Raw genomic sequence first — 20,062 nt, forward strand, 5'->3', positions numbered from 1 at the left:
ACTCGGGGCTGGGGAGGGGGGCTGTTGGGGGTTTCCCTATAGGCAAAGGGCAGAGAGGGTGGCCACGCAGTCCAGCAACGCTTCGGGCCCCCGGGCCCCCCCTCCCGCTGTACAAGCCTCCCACCAATCTTGGCTCAGCAGTTTGGACTCGGATGGGGCACCACTAGGAGATCCCAAGGCTGGGGCCTAGCCTGGGAAGGAAAGCGATCCCAGAGGAAGGCATGGCCAGCCAGGTCTGCCTTGTGTTCATGAGGCCTCCCGGGAGGCGGGGGCGCTCAAATCAGGAAGAGCCCATCTTTTACCTACCCATGGTGCTGGTCAGCCGCCAAAGGTGGTTGGCTTGGCCCCGGTCACCCACCAGTGCCCTCTGTTGGCCCTATCCGCCACTGATGGGCCACAGAGTGGCCTCTCGTTCCAGCCCACAATGGGCATTTGCTGACCAGTTGAGAACCTGCCTGTCAGCCTGCAGGGCAGGCCAGAGAAACATGGGTTCGAGTCCTGCCCTGTGTTCTTCCCCGATTATTCCAGCCCATCTTGCAAGGTAGTCACAAGGATAGAAGGAAGCGGGAGACTATGCCTTCTGCCCCGCATTCTTTGGGGAAAGAGACGCAGGAAATAAATGGAAATATTTTTAGTGTGAACCTCCAGGAGTGGTTCTGGAATCAGTTTCTAAATCTCATCAGTAAATAAAATAACTCTAAGGCTGAAGGAAATTCTTCTGGAGTGGGCAGCCACAATGTGGAATAAAATTAATTAAGTAATAGTTAATTAATGAGGTAGATAAATAGATATAAATAACTTCGATTTGCTGCCCAGACTCTTCTGTAGTGGACAGCCATAATAAATTTAATAAAATTTATTGTCGATAGAGATAGACAGAGAGGGGTATAACTTAGCAACTTTAAGATGTGTGGACTTCAACTCCCAGAATTCCCCAGCCAGCATGGCTGGCTGGGGAATTCTGGGAGTTGAAGTCCACACATCTTAAAGTTGCTAGGGTTGAGAAACAGAGAGAGAGAGAGATATAACTGTTCAATTTGCTGCTCAGAGTCTTCTGGAGTGGGAGCTATAATAACTTGAATAAAATAAAACAAAAAAACAAATAACAAAATAACAGACTTGGGATGCATCCCGCTTTCCATCTTATTAGATTGAAATGAATTCCAGCGGCCATTAAGGCTCCACAGGCCTCTTGGGGGCGGGTCCTGCAGGGAGCGGGGGCGTGGCGTGGCGGCCCACCGCCAATCAGCCGTCCCCGCGAGAGCCGCGGAATAAACCCCGGATCCGGAAGCGCCGTGGAGGAACCACGTGGGCGGCAGGCGGCATGGAGAGCGCGCAGCGGCGCTTCGACTCGGGAGATCTGCCCGCTTTGCGCCGGATCGTGTGCGAGCAAGGACCGCTCTCCCGTCCCGACGGCTCCGTCTCTTGGATGCAGGGTCCGCGGCGTGGCTTTCTGTCCTCCCGCTTGGCTGCCCGTCCCGCGTCGTTATCTCCTCGTGGTGTTCTTTCCGGGGTTACCGATCAGGTTTCTTGGGGGATCAGCCTTCCCCAACCGCGCGCCTTCGGGATGCGCTGGACTCCAACTCCCATCCTCGCCTGTCTGTGGCCCGCGCGGGTCAGGCAAGATGGGAGCTGAGTCCAGCGCACCGCGAGTTTTCCTGGAACATTTTCAGTTCCAGAAAAAATGTAGAGTTTAATTGCTATGCTGGGGCGGAGCAGCATCAGTGGTGCTCAGAGGCATGTTGTGGTTCAGTGTAGGTCATGACTGATTTTTCTCCTCGCCATTAAGGGATGTTTTAAACCAGTGTTTCTCAACCTTGGGCGCTTGAAGATGTGTGGACTTCAACTCCCAGAATTTCCCAGCCAGCAAGGCTGGCTGGGGAATTCTGGGAGTTGAAGTCCACACATCTTCAAGCGCCCAAGGTTGAGAAACACTGGTTTAAAACAATGTTTCTTAAACTTATTTCTCTCAGGACCCCTTCCCCCTTTATGGGGGAAAATTAAATTCCCCTCTTATGAAGGAAAATTTAAAAATTGTGGAGGATCCCAGAAGAGCTTTGGTTTGTATGGGTTATTTTGATATTTACTTAATTAAAAATGACAATTGACGCATTTGCTGCCACTACCGCTTCTCAAGATTGCTTGGTTGGATTTTAATCTTGTATTATTTTTCAACATATAAATAATTTTGATTTCGCGGAACCCTGAGAGGGTCTTGGGGGACCCCCAGGGGTTCTTGGACCACACTTTGAAAAATGCTGGTTTTTAAAAAATCAGTAAGGATAGCCCCTTGCAATGTCTTTATGTGAAGTTTTGTTTTTATTCCATCTGAAGTGCAATTAGGGTGGCTTTTTCTATATTTTGGGCTGTTCTTGCTCTTCTGGATTCAGAAAATAGAAAGCCTTGCAGTGGCCCGGTTATCCACTCTTCCTTAGGCCATTTGCAAGCAACTGCAACATGTTCAAATGTGACAAAGAAAGATTCTACTGTATATCCTCCTCTGTAAGTTTGGGGATCCTCAAATGAGATCCTCAAATCTTTAGGTCCTTCCTTTCCACTAAGCAAAGTAGATGGGGGAAGGACTGGAGAGGTTTGAACTTCCGTCAAAAGAGGGAATCATTTCCTGGAATTCCTCCTTTCCTCTCACTCCAACATTTCCCTTTCCAGTCCATCCCTGCGTTGAGATTCTCTCCACAATCTATCTTCTTCCCCCCTTCTTCTTTCCTCATCTTGCTGCCTGATCATAATCTGTAGCCAGGCATCAGAGGTTGTTCCTATTTTCATTGCTTTCTTCTTGGTAGGGTCCTTAATTCTGTTTTTTAAGGCTGTACCACTCCTCTTTGGATAACTACTTTGCTGCATTTGTTTTCCTTATTAGCAACTCAACATATTTGTGCTGCAGGCTAGCTGGTCTCCCTCCCAAAAGGGGGATTTAGGGTAGAGAAGTTTCTATAATTCAGTTGAAGTGTCATGCTTAGGGCCTTGCTTTTTTCTGGCTATTTTCAGGGGACACTTCCGTGTTAGCCGGAGTGTACGGACCCACAGAAGTTAAGGTCAGCAAGGAAATCTACGACAAAGCGACTCTGGAGGTGCTGCTAAGGCCGAAAGTGGGCCTGCCAGGTGAGGGGGCCCTGTGCTGCAGATCACCCCACTTTTTTCCTCTTTTTTGCCTGCTAGATTCTGGCAGACATAGTAATTTAGTGATCAGTGTTCACTTGCCATCGGTGCTGCTGTGCAGATGTTCTCTTGTGACGTGTGTATTCGTTGAAATGAATTTGCATAGTTTTTGAAATTTGCATGCCCATGGTGATTTCTTATTTTATCCTTGATAAGAAAGTTAGAAAGAGATGTACGGCAGAACCACAGTTAGTTAGCCCGAAGGGAAAATAAATGTAAACCTGGGTGCAAAGTCTAAAAAAGTTCCCCTTCTAGTTGTAGCATTTCAGCCAAACAGATCAGCCAGTAGGGCTCACTTCACCTCCTGGCCCCAAAACTTGGGGGAACAGCCTGGCCTTTAATGCCTTACAAAAGGCCAGAAGAATTGGAGCTATCTAGAAAACAAGACTAGCTTTCTTTTAGATTTCTCACCATCTCCACACTCTATACTTAGTTAGAAGCAGGAGTTTAGAAAGTTGCCATCTACATCCAAGACTGTGGTTAGATATCTTCAGAGATGCTGGCACTTCCTGATTTTGTTTAATTGATGTTTCTTGGCTTGTTTTGGCAACAACAACAATAATAATTCATCACCATCAGTCAATTGCAAAAGGCAGCTTTACTTGGAACAGCTTATATCCTGTGACAATACCTTGAACACCATCAAACAACATCTGCTTATCCCAGGTCCTTGGGAAGGACTCGATAGGCGGATAAAAATGCCAGATCCAGTCTAAACATCTGGCTGACTGTGGGACCAACCATAATAATATCATAATCTCAGTTTTTGGGGCTGCCTAAAGGAGTTCCTTCCAACAGTGCTCACCTTCTGGCACCAAGGGTGGCAATCTTGTGATATATTAAATCAATGTGCTTAGTTTATCACTTCTGGATCATTTCCATGTAATCTCCAAAGATGGCTTATTTTGAATAGCTATAACTATTCCAGGCTCATTCAAGTTTACACCAAAGGCAAGTCTACGGAAGGTCTAACATACCTAGTTGTGTGTTAGGGTTGAACATCAGCCATTGTGTCCAGCTCTTCCTCTGATTTAAATTCTTGTGCATACTCACCATTTCTCCCACACTTGAAAGGAGCATCATAAAAAGGTGAGGTGAACCGTTATCTCCATAACTAAGCAGGCCATCTGGAGTCCCTGCAAGAATGCCATCTGGATGTCTTGTTCCCTCTGCCAGGAGCTCACAAAAGAAAATTGCTAGCAAGTGGAGAGAGGAAAAGAATACTTCCTCCCCTCTGCCCCCCCCCCCGACCCTTTTCAATGCTCATAGAGTCTCTGGGGGAGCTGGCTTTGCTGGGAATAATAACATTCAAAAGCCAGCGGATTTCTTTCCTTTCTGGGGGAACAAGAGGAGGTCTTCTGAAAGATCTTACTGGCCTGCTTGATAATAGAAAAATACTGTAGGAGGGGAGAAGCTGCTTGAGAAGGTATGGGCAATTTGGGGCCTTCTTCCCTTAGAATATCGCAGTCTTTGTATTTATTTATTTATTTATATTTATTTATTTATTTATTTATCAAATTTATACGCCACCCATCTCACTATACAAGTGACTCTAGGCGGCTTACACATAAAAAATGATACAATAATATATATACACACCCCCCCACAAATAAAAATAACGCAAGTGCAGATGGGATTGGCCTTTAGCTGCTGTGGAAGCCCCTGTAGGTCCTGAAGTTCCTTCTTTCCTCTGAAGTTTTGGCAAGAGAGCTTTCTGGTTGGATGGTCTGGAAGCAGAACATTGAGTTCCATTAGATTAATCTCGGTTAGTTCTCTCAGGACTGCCTTACATTTGATTCTTTTCTACATTGTGACTTTTTAGCAAGTGACTAAACCTAATGCCCCCCCCCCTTGCAGGTGTCTACGAAAAAAGCCGAGAACAGATGATCAAGAAGACTTGCGAGGCCGTGATTTTGGGCAACCTGCATCCCCGTTCTTCTATTACGGTTGTGCTTCAGGTGATCACAGATGCAGGATCTGTATCCTTTTTAGAAAGCGGTACTTTGTAGGGGGGGCAGGATGGGTCTTGCAGAAAATGGCATGTGGGGGGGGGGAGTTGAGGGAACTTTCTGCTAGTCTGCATTCCCCCTCCTCCCCCTGCCAGAAACCCCAAGCAGTGGCTAGAGGTTCAGCTGGACCATGCTCTGGACTTGTGAATTCTGGTGGTGTCTAGTTTACAGTTCCTTGTACTTATCCAAGATCTGTCCTCCAGTGCAGGGTTCCTCAACCTCACACCTTTAAGATGGGTGGACTTCAACTCCCAGAATTCCCCAGCCAGCCTGCTGGCTGGGGAATTCCGGGAGTTGAAGTCCACCCATCTTAAAGGTGCCGAGGTTGAGAAACACTGCTCTAGTGGACAATCTTCTAACCCAACTTGGCTCCTTCCAGATGTAGCAGGATGGCCGATATCTACAACACAGCTGGAGGGCACCAACTTGGGGAGGGCTACCTTAACTTCAGTACAGAGTTCTGGAGAAGAAGCAGCCTTGGTTAGTTTCCCCCTAAACCCTGATCAGGCTACACTAGGCCAGACCAAATCGAACCTTGTTGGAAATGAAACCACGTTTCGCCCGCCCTTCTGTTCAGCCTTCCTCAGCCGGGGGCCTTACAGATAGGTTGGACTACAGTGCCCATCACCCCCAGCCAGCACTGGGATATGTTGGCCTAGGGAAGGGAAGCTCCCTCTCGACTGATTCCGAGGCATCGTGCTGAAATAACATGGAGCTAACGAAGCCATTAAAAAAAGACTATAAAAAGACTTCAGTGGTTGAGGCAGCCAGAAGGTTGCTTGCTTGCCCTCATCTTTAACCTGGTTTAACCTCTCCCAGGCTCCTGCAGGCATGATGGCTTGGGCGGGTTGGAAACCCCTCATGTTATGCTCAGCTGCTGGGGAGGGTCTTCCTCCTCCTCCTCCTCCTCTCTCTCCCCCTTCCAAAGGTTTCTGGGCTGGAGCAGAAATGAAATAGTTCTGCAAAGCTACTTGGCAGAGGGCAGCAGAGGGCCGCCCTGAAAACTGGAGCTCCTTTAAGCTCTGCCAGTCAATCCCCAGGAAGCTATTTATCTGCAACCCACAGAGGCCAGCGAACCGTTTGCAGGGCGAGGGACCTTGAGCGTGAACGGAGGCCTCCCTCTTGGTTTGCAACCATTTGCATGTGAAATTGACATCCTCGTTAGCAACCAGCGTTGCAGGCGGCCGCCCCACTCAGCCACTCATTTTCTCCCCTCTCCTGCACCTGAAGCTGGGAGGAAGGATTAGCAGGGGAGAGATTCCAGTAATGCGTGAGAAATGGCTCCAGCGGGGAGAATTGGTTCCCCTACCACACTCCTCCTGCTCCCTCACATCCAGGAACCCGTTTCAAAGCAACAGAGATATCTAATACAGTGCTAATTGTTCATCCCTCAGATGGTCAGATTTGGCAGAGGGGCTGCCGGTTGCTGACCCCCTCACAACCATAGAAATGACTATTTTTATCAAGAACAAAACGGGGCTTGCAATATTGCACTTGCTGCTATAGCACTGTAAAGAGCTTTTCTTTCCGCCAATGATTTTTTTTTTAGCCAATTATATGCAAAATGTCTCTGATGCCATTCATGTCCCATTGACACCTCTCAGATGTTACAGAAAATCATGTCCTTTGAGAGTTATGGATGGATCAGCCTCTGGCAAGATGGGATTTGAATATGGACTGCAAGTACAAATAGGCAGCTCCCTTGGAACTGAGATCTGGATATCAAGCACCTCCCTGTAGAATAGCTATAGCTTTCTCCACTCTGGAACCTGAATAATGTACAAGGTAGTCCTCACTTAACAACCATTTGTTTAGTAACTGTTCGAAGTTACAACGGTGCTGAACAAAGGGACTTGCAACTGGTCCTTGCACTTACAACCATCGCAGCATTCCCATGGTCATGTGATCGTGGTCCAGGCACTTGGCAACCAGCTTGCACTTATGACAGTTGCAGTGTCCCAAGGTCATGCGATCACCATTTGCAGCCTTCCTAACCAGCTTCCAGCACGCAAAATCAATGGGGAACCACATGATTTGCTTAACAGCCATGGTGATTCACTTAATGACTGCTGCAAAAAAGGTCACAACTCGCTTAACAACCGCCCCACTTAACGAATTTTCCAGTCCCTATTGTGGTCGTTAAGCGAGGACTACCGTATTGAGAACATTGCTGTTGTTATTAAAGTGTATATGCCACCAACTCCCAGCGACTCTGGGCAGTTGCCCAGTGCTGGGAATTGCAGATCTGACCAGGATGTCTGGTAAGTGCCAGGCTGCTCCTGCCTCCTGCTCTGCACCGGTTGGGTTTTTTTTTTCCTTGAATAAAACCTCTCCCCGTAAAGCTGCTCTCCAGCTGCTTGAATGCCACCTGCATGGGCCTGGTGGACGCAGGGCTGCCAATGAGCTCCCTGTTCTGCGGAGTGACCTGTGCCTTGGACGCCGACGGCAATATCCTCCTGGACCCCACCATGAAGCAGGAGAAGGTGGGCTTCTTGTCCTTTCTGTGCAGGGCAAATGCTGTTGCTCTTTGGTGGCAGGGAGCGCCAAAGGCCTACAGGGCACTGGGGAGGAGAGGGGAGGACCACAGCAATGCGTGCAGACGTTTGGGACACATTCTGCTCGGACCAGTTAAACGGAACAGCCAAAGCACCAATGTGGTGAAGGGCAGTCCCTGGGTCCTGAGCAACATCAGCATCCCAGCGCCCTCCTGAAGGTGGAACTCTAATCCCACGGTGGCTGGGGAGGATAGAAACTGTAGTCCTGCCCCTTGGGCAGCATGGGCCAAAGCTGGTCTCCAGCCCGGTTTGAGGAATAAATGCAGCTGGACCCTCCAACCTCAGGAGTTTCCGGATTCTACCTGGAGTTGTGCCAAGGAGGGAACCCTTGGCTTGCGGGCGCTCGGCCTGTGAATCAGTCTGTCGTGATGCCAAGTCTGGCAAAAGGGCTACCGTGTTTGCTCTGGCAGGTAATTGCTGCTTCGGGCTTGGCAGGGATCCAGCTCTTCCTTTCTTCTGGACCACAAAATCCTTAAGTCTTTCTGCTCGTTTATCAGCTGCTGGATTCAGTCCATCGCCAGCCGCTCTCACTCCAGAACGGTCCTTAATCACCTGCAGTTTGGTGCTCAGCCCCTCCGATCTGCCTGGGGCCTGCCAGGAGCATTTCTTTCCTTGCGAACTTGTCCAGGAAGAAGCGAACTGAGTCCCGTTCTTGTAAAGAGGCCGCCCAGCGAGCACATGAGCCATTCTCATCTGCCCAGTTTTAGCCCATCCGGGGACACAAGGGCCCTCCCCAACTTTCTGGATTTATGTGAACGTGGGGGGGTCACCTTGGGGGAATTGAGCGGCCGGAGTGAAGGGAGTGGATTTGCTGTGGCATTTTTGCTGGGAGGAAGAGTAGAAGTTCTGTTTAAAAAATAGCGACCCCTTGCTCTTTCTCTGTCTCCTGCTTATTGCTAAAACCCCACTCAGTCATGGTTGCAAGGGGGGAAGGCGTTCAGTTCAAAGAAAAACTCGTTTAATCTGAAGATGCATCCCCTTTGGGAATTTCTTTTGCAGGAGAAAAATAAATCCCCGAGCGTAGCTGGAAAACAATGAGTGCCTAGAGAAATGTATTTCCCGGTGTCCTCCTGGCAACTGCCTGGATGACTCCCTGCAGTTTCCCTGGCAAGGTTTTCAGAAACGGGTTGCCCTCGCCCTCTTCCTAGGGCTGAGAGCGACGGACTTTCGGACTGGCCTAAAGTTATCCCATTGACTTCTGTGCCTAAAATAGAACCAGAACTTAGGTCTTCCTGTTCGTAGTCCTGCTCCAAATCGTTGGATTACAAATCCCATGATCTCTGGCCAGCAAGTTTTGTATCTCTACAAAAAATCAAAGTCTACAAAAATCTATGGCTGCCTGGGGAACTCTGGGAGTTGAAGTCCACGCATCTTCAAGTTGCCAAGGCTGAGAAAAGCTGCCCTAGGCAATTCAAGACTTGGATTTTTTAATTAACTCGGCTCTTTTCTGTGCATTATCGGTAATTCAACCAGATAATTAGTGCCAAATCACGTTTTATCTCCTTGAATTATTTACATCCCACGCTCCCATTGTTATTTATCTCTAAATTCATCCTCGTAACAAAGTGGATCGGAAAATATTAATGGTTCTTTAAAAACACAAAACCCCGCAGAAACTGCCTCAGTTAAATCGTTGCGTGTTTCAACGGGGAAATAGCAGCACTTAGCCAGATCCAGTTTAATCAGCTTAATTCAGAAAGTAAGAGTCCGAACGCTACAGGAAACCTGGTTTTGTTCAGTGCCTAATTCTCTTCCAGTCGTGTTAACTATAACTCCCATGGTTCCCAGCTTGCTTGGGAATTATGGGAGTTGTAGGAGGCCAGGTTTGGGAGGGATGGTTTCAATTCATGTTGAAACTAATAATGTTGGTGTCATGTGGACTTTCTGCTCAGGGCTAGCCCAGAATGCCCCAAACTCCGTAGATTTGATGGTTGAAATCGTTTATCATCTGTCACAGCTTTTCAGTTAAAGAGCAACCTTTGATTCATCTTGGCCAGCCTTCCCCAATACAGCAGCTTCTCAAATATGTATTTATTTACTTGTATACGACATTTATATCCCGCTGCAATCCAGTGACTCTTGCCGACTTCCCTGATAAGGAAAAAAAACGATCAAAACCTCCGCTGTAGATTTCAAATAGCAATTGAAGACCTGGATCATAACATCGTAAAAACCACCGCCCGGTATAACAACAATACAATAAAACAAAAGTAAGAAGAATAAAAAGAGTGCAAATAGGTTGGACGCTAACTCCCAACACCCCCCAACTAGACTGGGGTTCAGGGGTGCTGCTGCTCAATAAATCTGAAAGGCCCTGAATTGGGGAAAGTTACAGACCATGGATTTCCTCAATATTAGGGAACATGGTGTTCTTTGTTTCTGCAGGATGCCCCTGCAGTGTTGACCTTCGCCATCGACAGCATTGAAAAGAAAATCCTGCTGTCAAACTTGAAGGGGGCATGTTCTGAAGAACAGGTGGGTGTTACGGCTGGTGGGTATTGTGCCTCCGAACCCGAAATTTATTTATTTATTTGATTTCTGTAGCCGCCCGTCCCGACAAGTGACTCTGGGCGGCGTCCAGAAATTGGCACCCAGTTTGTCTGCGGGTGGAGCGCGTTGCTTTCAAAGCCTGCCTTGTCTGCAGTTGTAGTCGTCTGCCTGACTTCTGTTCAGCGTAGCTTGATGTGAGCCCTGCGAGGTAGTCCAGACAGGAAGCATAACCCGGAGTACAAGCTCTTTCTTTAGGGGAAGGTGACAACAGAATCTTGCAAGTCTGAAAGTATTTCTCCCCTCCTGTGATGGAATGGAATGATGAAGGCCAGGCTCAGGGAGATAAACATTTTCTTAGCTCGCCAGAACCGCGTGGGAGGAACAAGAGGATGAGACTGGCACCTCCCTGAGGAATTCACACTGTTGTGGTTGGAGGACTTTGGAACTGGGGTTTGAGTCTGGGAAGATTGATGTCAGGCCTAGCCCAAGGAACTCCAAGAGACAATGCCAATTCAGTCCAGCTGTTTATTGGCTACAACCTCTAGCAAGAATCTTCCCAGACTAAAACCCCATCTCCCAAAGTCCTCCAGCCACAACAGTGTGAATTCCTCAGGGAGGTGCCAGTCTCATCCTCTTGTTCCTCCCACGCGGTTCTGGCGAGCTAAGAAAATGTTTATCTCCCTGAGCCTGGCCTTCATCATTCCATTCCATCACACCTCCTTTCCTTTTACTCCCATGAAAACTAGGGAGGGTCCCTTCTGAGACGCTTCCCACACCGCCTCTCCTGCTTTTACACATCAGTTGTCTAGTCGGTGGCTCTTCCCCCTGTCTCCCAAGGTCATCCCCATATATCCTTACCCTAGATTTGCAGGAAAAAAGCATTTGGGGTAGTTTAGCCACAAATAAATTGAATATGTGCAAGCAGAAGTAAGAGACGCATGTATAATATCTGCCTAATGTGTGCTGTTCCTCAGACCAGGTTTGGGGTTATCTTAGTTTTGAAGATTCTGCAGGGTGTGGATTATTGGCCTGAGAGTGAATCAGGCTGATTTTGGTTCATTCTGGCTTTCTCTGCGGCAAAGACGGCGGCGCTTGACTTCTGAATTTTTCTTAAGAAACCTTTTAACGAAAAAAGCAGGAAAGCTGAAAAGCTGTCTTGTACCCCGGTTCCTGCTTCGGCAGAAAATCCAGCACCGTGGCGGCTGCCTGATGCAGACGGGGGAAACGGGATGTAAAATCAACGTGAGGAAAACCTCTTGGCAAGTCTAAAAAGGTTGAACTGAACCCCCAAGGCCCGGAACAGAACCAGAGATGCGTTTGTATTTCTTTTTTTTTTCCAAATGAGGATTTCAATGAAATCTAACAAGAAGCCTGGATTTTGTACCCAAGGGGATAGTCAGTGGATTTCCCTCTATAATCCTTGTAGGGCACCTTTGCTTTTGGTCTGTTTTTTGATGATGGCAAACCGCTTTGAAGTTGCTTCCAACGAGGAAGCGGGTGTGAATACTTTCGATAATAATAAATCAGCTCACTGCACCAGTAGGTGCTTGGTTACCATGGATATTGAGCATGCTGACAGATGGCTGCCTTGGGTTAACAAAGCAATTTGTGATCCCCCCACCAAGCGCTGGCTCCTTTCCCTGACAATGGCCCCCGACTGTTCTTCTGGCAAGCGTCTCGGACAGGTTTCCGGGCAAGCGCGTTGAATGGAGGTTCCCCTCTGAATCGGCTGGAGTACCTGTTCCACCTCACCCGTCGCCCCTTGATTGCCTCTCGGGGACATGTCCACCGCTGGGGCCTGCGTGTCGGAGGCATCTGCAGGGCATGGTCAAAAAAGTCAGGATGGAGCGCGCATAAAAAAACAGGTGGGACTTCAGGGGCACCGTCGCAGATGGCACCCTGACTCTTTTGACCATACCTTGCAAAGCCTAGTTAAGACGGGTGTGAGCGTACGTGCGTACGAGTGGCAGAGACGGAGAGCCAGGGCAGCCTGGGGGAAGGATGTGTGGGAATCTCTTCTTCCCACCCTTCCAGAAGCAGCCCGTAGCACTCCGCGCGAGGCCCGGCGAGTCATTTCTCATTACTATCTCCGCGTCTCAGCGAATGGCTCGGAACGCCGAGCCTGTCCTGCTCTGAAGGGACAATTATGAACGCTAACGCACTGTCGAGCGGCCCAGGCGCCATTAATTAGACCAGTGTTTCTGTCGGGAGGAGAAAGATGAGCTTTTGTTTCGGGGTGAATTGTAATGAGTTGGGGCTTTTGAAAAAAACAGTTATTGGCAGCCGAGGGAAAACATAAAATGAGATTTCTCTTTGGCTGAGGTTGGTCTGTTCCTTCTCGGTCTGGGTATCCTCCGGATGCGTTGGGCTGTAGCCGCCGTTGTCCTGCTCGTGATGGCCGTGTGGGAGGGAGTGATGGGAGTTGTGGTCCGAAAGCATGTGGAGGGTACCCATTTGGGGAAAAGCTTGCCGTAGACTAGCTATATCTCCCGTGCATTTTTGCCTGTGGTAGAATCACTTTTGGAGTTGGATGGCTAATAAATTCAAATACAGGTAGTCATCATTTAGTGACCACAACGGGGACCAACAACTCGGTCATTAAGCGAAGCAGTCACTAAGTGAAACCAGGACTCTGCTTATGATCTTCCTTCAGCTTTCCTTTCCTTTACAGACCTGCGAAGGTCATAAATGCAAGGACTGGTTGCAAAGTTACTTTCTCATCACTGTCATAACTGCGAAAATGAGGACTACCTGTAAATAAAATAAAACAAAGCTGCAAGGGTTGTTATGCTGTTATAGAACCAGGGTTTTTCATTAACTCACCTACCAGCTCATACAGCCAGCATGATTGTCCTCAAGCCAAAGTAGGGAAAAAATGCCCCCTTGCACAAGGTTGACGGTAGCATTTTCTGCCTTTCAGTTATGTATGGGGTAAATTCATCTCTCTCATTTTATCTAGGAGTCCCAAGTGCTCCATCCTCCATTTTTATGTGCACAACAACCCTTCAAAGTAGGTTAGGCTATGACTGGATCCCAAGTCATCCAGGGAGCTTTCATAGCTGAGATGGACTTGAAACTGGGTTTCCCCATTCCTGGTCCAGCACCCTGATTGCTGGAGCACATGGATTCACCATAAAAATGTTGGTCTGTCTAGCTGGATATTATTCACACTGACGGGAAGTATTTTTTCAGCTCCACCTGGCAATGTTAGGAATTACTATTGATTCAGGTCATTATGTCGCTGATAAATCTATCAGCCGTTTATGCCAAGATATAAAATTGAAATTAAAAGCAGCAATGAAAAAACTGGGACTTTCTCCATGTAAAATCTCCTCTTCCGTTGCCAGAATTGTGATCTCTCCAAAATGTTGGCAATCAGTTAGACCCTCAGGGAAGACATTAAGAAATGGAATAGATTTTCTTTGAGTAATTGCAGGGCGATCCCATTTAGGGAATGTTTTATATACCGATTTTTGGAGTAGGCTTAAAGGAAGGGTGCAAACATGAAATGCAAGCGAGCGACAGGGTGTGCAGCACCAAGGCCAATTGTTCCAGAAGTGTGGGTTTCAATTACAGGAAAATAGATTTGCGGGACATCAGGAAAAAAATTTTTAGCGGTCAGACCTGTTCTGCAGTGGGAAAAACTGCCCTGGGGAGTGGTCGATTTTTGACTGGAAGTGTTAAACAGAAGCTGGATGGCCATCAGTCAGGGATCTATGGTAGGGAATTCTTGCACTGGACGGGGGATTGGACTAGATCAGTGTTTTTCAAACTTGGCCGCTTTAAGATGGGTGGACTTCAGCTCCCAGAATTCCCCAGCCAGCATGGCTGGCTGGGGAATTCTGGGAGTTGAAGTCCACTCATCTTAAAGTGGCCAAGGTTGAGAAACACTGGACCAGATGAATTTCAGGATCCCTTTCCAACAGTTTGTATTTTTATGTGAACCCAAGGACAGAAAACGATCTACAAAACAGCAGTAGAGACGCCCCCCTCCCCAGTCTGAGAGTTCGGCGCCTGAAAAGCATATAATCAAAATGTGAGATCTGGGTGCGATAGGATCTAGCTATCCCACCGAGATCATTCTCAAACGGTGGGGCTGCAGCAGAAAAGGCCCGACCTGTTACGATCGCTAAGTTAGCCTCTGTCCATGCGGGTCGTCTAGTCTGGTTGGCAAATGGAACGGGGTTTAATTTTTCTCCCTAACCGTCTGCCTATCAGCCAGGAAGATTTCCTTGCTGAACCCCAGCTGATCGAAGGCAAAGTCTGTAGCCTCTTCGGGCATTGAACAAGTTTGTCTGCTTTCATACAGCTCTGGGTTTGAATTTTTTCTTTTTTAAAGGCTTGATGTGAGCCCTGCTGTTCTCTTTAGCAGGAATGCCACATTTTGGGGGTGGTTATGTTAAGACGGGCCTTAGCAGCGCATTGTCTTTAAGATTCATTGCCATCTCCTGTGCCTCTGGCTAAAACCTGCACTTAGGCGGAGGGGAGGAGGCTTCCTGCAACCTTGAACCATCCCGCATCTTTTTTAATCATTGCCAGCTCTGCAGAAGGCTGAAAAAAACCAGCCTGTGTGTGATACCTGGCCCTGGTCTGTACAACCCCCCTCCCCGCTTTTCCCCAGTTATTTATAGCCCTGAAATGGCCGTGTTGTGATTTGCACAGCGTCTTTCGAACAGGCTGCAAAAGGATCCTGCAAGGTGCAGGGAGAAAAGGGGGAAACGGCCGGGGTCGCCCTGCTCCGCCCCCACAAGTTGTCCAGCATCATCTGGCAGAAGGGAAAAGTCTTCCCTGCCATTGCCTTGGAAGGTGGCTTGCTGACCTGGGCATCCATGGGCAGTTTGCATCAGCCGACCAGGACAGCAAATAATGATGATTTATCTCCATTCCCAAGCCAAGCTCGGGGACACTTGACGGCACGCTAGCCCCGGTGCTGGCTTGAAAGCTGCCCTGGGTGGGGCAGGAGGGAGCAATCAGGCTCTTTCCATCATCTTCCACTGAAGCTGTTGAGAACCAGCTGGGGCTTCGTTCTTCCTTTTCTTCCCCGGCTTTGCTCCGTTGGCTTCGGCCACGCAGTTTTAAATCTGCTTCCTTCCACGGCTGCCTGGGGTTGAAAACAGCCACGCCGAAACCCTTGGGCCTGCGAGAAAGAAGGGAGCTGGACACGGTGGATTGGTTTTCAAAGCACATTTAACTTGGCTCCGGCCATTGCCCATTTTCTAGAGGCACAGAAGACGCGGAATTGGCAGTGAAGTGGGCCTTTGCGCTTCCTGCTCTGCTCCCGAACGATCCAGCCGTGCTGAAATGATGGCGAACGAAGCTGAACGTAGTGTGCAGACGCAGTGAACCCGTGTCATGTACGGGCGCAGCTTGTTCCTCCCAGACAGGCGATGCCTTGTAGGAAAGTCTCTGCCCAAACCATGACTTTGTGGTGGGGAAAACTGGAGAGTGAATTTAGTTTGGGATCAGCAGCGAAATAGCTCAGAGTGCGGGGGCCTGAAAGGAAGATTAACCGGGTGAGAATTTTGTGGGCATTTGGTGCAAGTCACAGCAATGGCATCGCGACATCACTGCGTTGTCATGAACATCATGATATTGTTGCGCAAACGATGCGAACTCTGGCTTTTGTGTCATTTGGAGGAGGATGCCGTGACCCATAAGGCACCATTTGCCGGCCACAAGGGATGTCCGCAGGCAGTTGAGTTTCGCGGGAATGAGAAAACATCTTCATTTCAGGCATATTTAGGGACCCAAGGCTATAAATGTTTGCCTGACCTGGATCTGGGGTTGCTAAGGGGGATTGGGAGAAGGGAAAAAATTCACAGCTTAGATCTGAAGGTTCACTTTCTTCCTTGGTGGCCCAGGAGAAACCAGGTTCGGAGCGTTTGTGTCTCCTTCCTCACCCCTGGAACCCAGGGCAAGATCCTCCGCTGTTCACAAAGGGATTGCGTTATGACACCCCTTGTCTCTTGCTGTTGGGAAGGTTCTGGCAACAGGATTGGGCCTTGAGTCTGTTTGCTTCGAGGAGGACAAGTGTGTTGTGTGAATTTACTCCCTTGTGGTTTTGAACCTGCAGTTTAGGTCTCAGAGGTTTTGCACGAACACCACCAGCTCCGGTCTGTTGAATAACCCGTGGGATGATCTCGCCATGACGTGCGGAAGCTGGTCTGTCCTTGGGTGCCAGAACGCTCTGCGTGTCCCCGAGGCCAAGCTCCTCCGGTCTCCCTCCCTTGCTGGATTTGGGCCAGTGAGAAAAACATCAGAACGGGTAGCCAAAGGAGACGGGGAAACACACAGAATTTCTCTTACGCTGGTCACACAGTGCCAAGCTCGCCCGGGCCCAGATTCGTGTTACTTTGAGAAGAGTTTCAAACCCATCTTTGGAAACTTTAAAATTGCCTCGGCCTGAACAAGAGAAGAGGATGGGGTTGAAAGAAACGATGGTGCCCCTGGGAGGATCCTTTCTTCCAGAGTTTTTAATTATTTCTGTTTGGTCAAGCCTGAGCGGGGCATATTGAGAAGGAGAATTTGCAGCTTTCCTGCCACGGTGCCCGCATCGCTGCGCCTGTTTGGCACGCACCCCAGAAGATTGATGGCCCGTTGAATGGAGCAGGAGGGCTGAACTGATTCCTTATTTGTAGCGGCTTGTCTGCACTCCAGCTCACTGCGGACTCGCGCGCTCCGGCCATGCCAGGTGCCGCTGCTAATTGAGCTGAAAAGGCGTCAGCGAGCCAGGCAGCTTTTGACAGCCCCGAGTGAGCAGTTCGGCTGACGGGGGGGGGGGGCGGAGAGTTGTGTGGCTAGTCCCCTCAATACATGGTGGGGGAAGGATGGCTTCCTTTGCATATCAATTGACTAATTAAAACCCAGGAAATGATGGGGGGCCTTGGAGGTGGGCCCTGAGGAGCAGTGGAAAAATGGGATTTGGGGGCTTCATTAGTGCAGGCTGTCTGTGCTCTCTTGCCCACCCATTGCTTTGCCCACCCACCTGCCCCAATTATGGATCTCTTCCTCCATGCCCAGCTTTCTTAGACTGACGCCCGAGTGCAGAGGAAGAATCCAGTGGTGGGGATTCCAAGCGAGAGTTCCAGAGTGAAAGAGAAAATCAGAATTTGAACTCCCAACCCGGTCGAAACTCGATCTCCCAAAGTTCTCCAGGGTTGCCACTTGCAGGGAAGAGACCACACTTGTATTGCTGAAAATGTTGATTGATATCCTGCCTTTTGTCTAGCGCCAGCTCGGGGGCAGCACTGAGCTAACTATGGCGGAAGTTGGGCCTGGGTAATATTTGGACAGGAGGCCACCAGGAAGTCCTGGAGTGGAAAGGTAGACTGGGAAGTTGGAGGAACAAGTGAGAAGAAAGCCGTTTCCGGGCAGCCATTGGGAATTGAGTTGGGCTCAAAGGAGGATTAATTTTAGGCTGTTTTAAACAGGAGTTATTTTTCCTTTTCCTTGGATAGTCTGAGGTAGCCTACTGGCATGCCTTCCTCCATTGTTTCCTACCCACAACTGCCACAACCTCCCTGTGAGGTAGGCTGGGCCAAAGGCACCCAGGGAACCTCATCTTCGCCACTGTATTTTACTGTCTGTCTGCACCCAGGGTCTCCCCACAGAGAGGGTAGAGGAGCACAGAGAGGACCTTGGAGAAGGTATGTGGCGACCCTGAGGAAAATGTGAGCTTAGCCCAGAAAACAAAGCATGAGAAAGAAACTCAAGATGGCCCCCCCTTGATTCCCTTTGGAGGGAAGGAGAAAGGCTGTTTCTGTTGCTAGGCCAGTGTTTTTCAACCTTGGCAACTTTGAGACGTGTGGACTTCAACTCCCAGAATTCCCCAGCCAGCCATGCTGGCTGGGGAATTCTGGGAGTTGAAGTCCACACGTCTCAAAGTTGCCAAGGTTGAAAAACACTGGCCTAGATCCAGAAAGTAGAATTCTAGTATTTCTAGTATTCCTTGTGGTGTCTGTTTCCTGACCTGGCCTACCTCGAAGGGCTGTCGATGACCAGTACAGGGGAATTCAATTAAAGGCTGTGCTATGGGAGACCTGGAACTGGTGATCCTACACAAGGAGAGGCAGCGAGCAAGTCCTGGGCTGCCCCCCCCCCAGTCTGTTTGGGGGGATCTTTCCTCCTTTCCCCTTCCCTGGTTTAACCGCCTCTCCTTCCCTTGACCCCTGCAGCTTCAGCAATGCATTGCCACCGCGCAGCGAGCGGCCGAAACCATCTTCCGCTTCTACCGAGATGCTGCCTGTAGGAAGTACTCCAAGTGGTGACTGTTCTCTGTCCCCCACCCCCCAAGTGCAGTGGGGCAGATTGTCTCCTAAGGAAGAGAGGCGGACACAGCCAAGAATGGACTCTGCTTTGCAGATGACAACGCCCTGTGCGTGGACTGCTGTTAACCCAGGTTGTGGAAGCAGCTGGCTGTTTGGATGCCAACAAGCTAGGAATGGTGGCTACCTAAACATCGAACAACCCTCAGGATCCAGGGGTTTCAATATGCACGTTAGGTCTCCGCTTCCTGCCTCCAGGGAAAGTTAACCCAGTTCTTGCTCTGTTTTGTCTCCTCTTTTCCTGCTTCCGACAAAACCCACCGTTTCTGCACATACTATTCTCTTCTCGGCTGGGTTAGAACTCTCCTTCCTTCTCCTTGTCTCCTGCTCAACGTCATCGTGCTGGGTCCTTGCAAAGCCAACCCCTTGTGTTCTCCTTTCCTGCCGTGAGCAGAAAGAAGGAAAGGGGGAAAAAATTACCCTATTTTGCTGAACGTTTGCCCTAATCTCAAACTCTCTTGCAAGTCATTAGCCTGGCTCCTACATCCTCTGAAGCCACCAATTTTGATAGCCCTGGTTGGTTGGAGAACCAGCCTTGGGTGGATCACCTGAAAAGTGTCACCTTCTGGGCAAAAAGAGTCATCTTACCAGCACCCCTTTTAGGGCCCTGTATCTCCAAGTGGGCAAGGCCAACATGTTTGGATGAATTTTGGGGTGTTGAGGACAGTTTTTTGCTCCTTAGTCCCATCAGAAACAGATCAGAGAACTTCAGCAGTGACCTATTGAATTATTTTCCATTTTTTAAAGGACTTTTCTTAATCAGTAGAGGGAGCTGTAACACCGGCAGAAGAATCTCTGTGTTGGAAGAAAAAAGCTGCCATTACTTTAGGAGTCTGGACTTTTGCTGTGTTGGGTAAGAAATTAATGTCACAAATAAAATAGCAAAGAGGGCCCTATTTTGGAGTGAAGCCCTGTTCTCTGTTACCATCAAAAGTTTTTGCGGACCACCACAAGTCCAGCATTGGTGAGACCTGGCTGGGTATGTAGACCAGTGTTTCTCAACCTTGGCAACTTTAGGATGGGTGGGCTTCAACTCCCAGAATTCTCTAACCAGCATTCAAAGGGAATTCTGGGAGTTGGAGTCCCCCTGTCTTAAAATTGCTCAAGTTGAGAAACACTGTGGTAGACTACTGAAATCACCGGTCTTCGTTTGGGAAATAAGGGGAGCAGAGGAAGAGGGACGCAGCATGTTTTTAGTAGAGTCTGAATGTGGATCAAGGTGACACTAAATAATGCTGGCTGGGGAATTCTGGGAGTTGAAGTCCATACATGCTGGCTGGGGAATTCTGGGGGTTGAAATCCATACATGGTGCCTGGGGAATTCTGGGAATTGAAGTCCACCCATCTTAAGGTGGAGAAACCCTGCCCTAAGCCATCAGCAGACCACGTTGTGGTGCGAGGTGGTGCATGAACTAAGACTGACTTGTGTTACTCTTCAGAGGTTATTTAAGGATCTATCAGCAACTGCATTTCCACAAACTATAAGCCTTGCTTAATTTTTACCTTT

At 48.9% G+C, this 20,062-nt stretch overlaps 1 protein-coding gene across 2 annotated transcripts; it reads left to right on the top strand.

Moving 5' to 3' along the window:
- Window positions 1–1,075: 1,075 nt before the first annotated feature.
- On the top strand, window positions 1,076–19,408 carry EXOSC5 (exosome component 5). 2 transcript variants are annotated; one of them, XM_007442622.4, is made up of 6 exons: window positions 1,097–1,436; window positions 3,007–3,120; window positions 5,035–5,156; window positions 7,529–7,669; window positions 10,127–10,216; window positions 18,406–19,408. In XM_007442622.4, exons 1-6 carry the CDS (start codon window positions 1,325–1,327, stop codon window positions 18,496–18,498), a joined length of 672 nt encoding a protein of 223 aa, XP_007442684.1. In that variant the 5' UTR covers window positions 1,097–1,324; the 3' UTR covers window positions 18,499–19,408. The 2 variants fall into 2 exon arrangements, with proteins under 2 accessions (XP_087995981.1, XP_007442684.1); XM_088139855.1 differs by lacking the exon at window positions 3,007–3,120 and having other exon boundaries at window positions 1,076–1,436.
- The last annotated feature ends 654 nt before the right edge of the window (window positions 19,409–20,062 follow it).

This window comes from Python bivittatus, unplaced genomic scaffold (assembly GCF_059951505.1).
Source record: "Python bivittatus isolate LINGU-HERP-01145 unplaced genomic scaffold, Pbiv_v1 ctg000310_np1212, whole genome shotgun sequence".
Taxonomy (NCBI): Eukaryota; Metazoa; Chordata; class Lepidosauria; order Squamata; family Pythonidae; genus Python; species Python bivittatus.

Coding starts and splice junctions, on each gene's coding strand:
- EXOSC5 (XM_007442622.4), top strand. CDS start 1,325: ATGGAGAGCGCGCAGCGGCGCTTCGACTCGGGAGATCTGCCCGCTTTG. Junction 1,437..3,006: donor CTCCGTCTCTTGGATGCAGG/GTCCGCGGCGTG, acceptor GGCTATTTTCAG/GGGACACTTCCGTGTTAGCC. Junction 3,121..5,034: donor GCCGAAAGTGGGCCTGCCAG/GTGAGGGGGCCC, acceptor CCCCCCTTGCAG/GTGTCTACGAAAAAAGCCGA.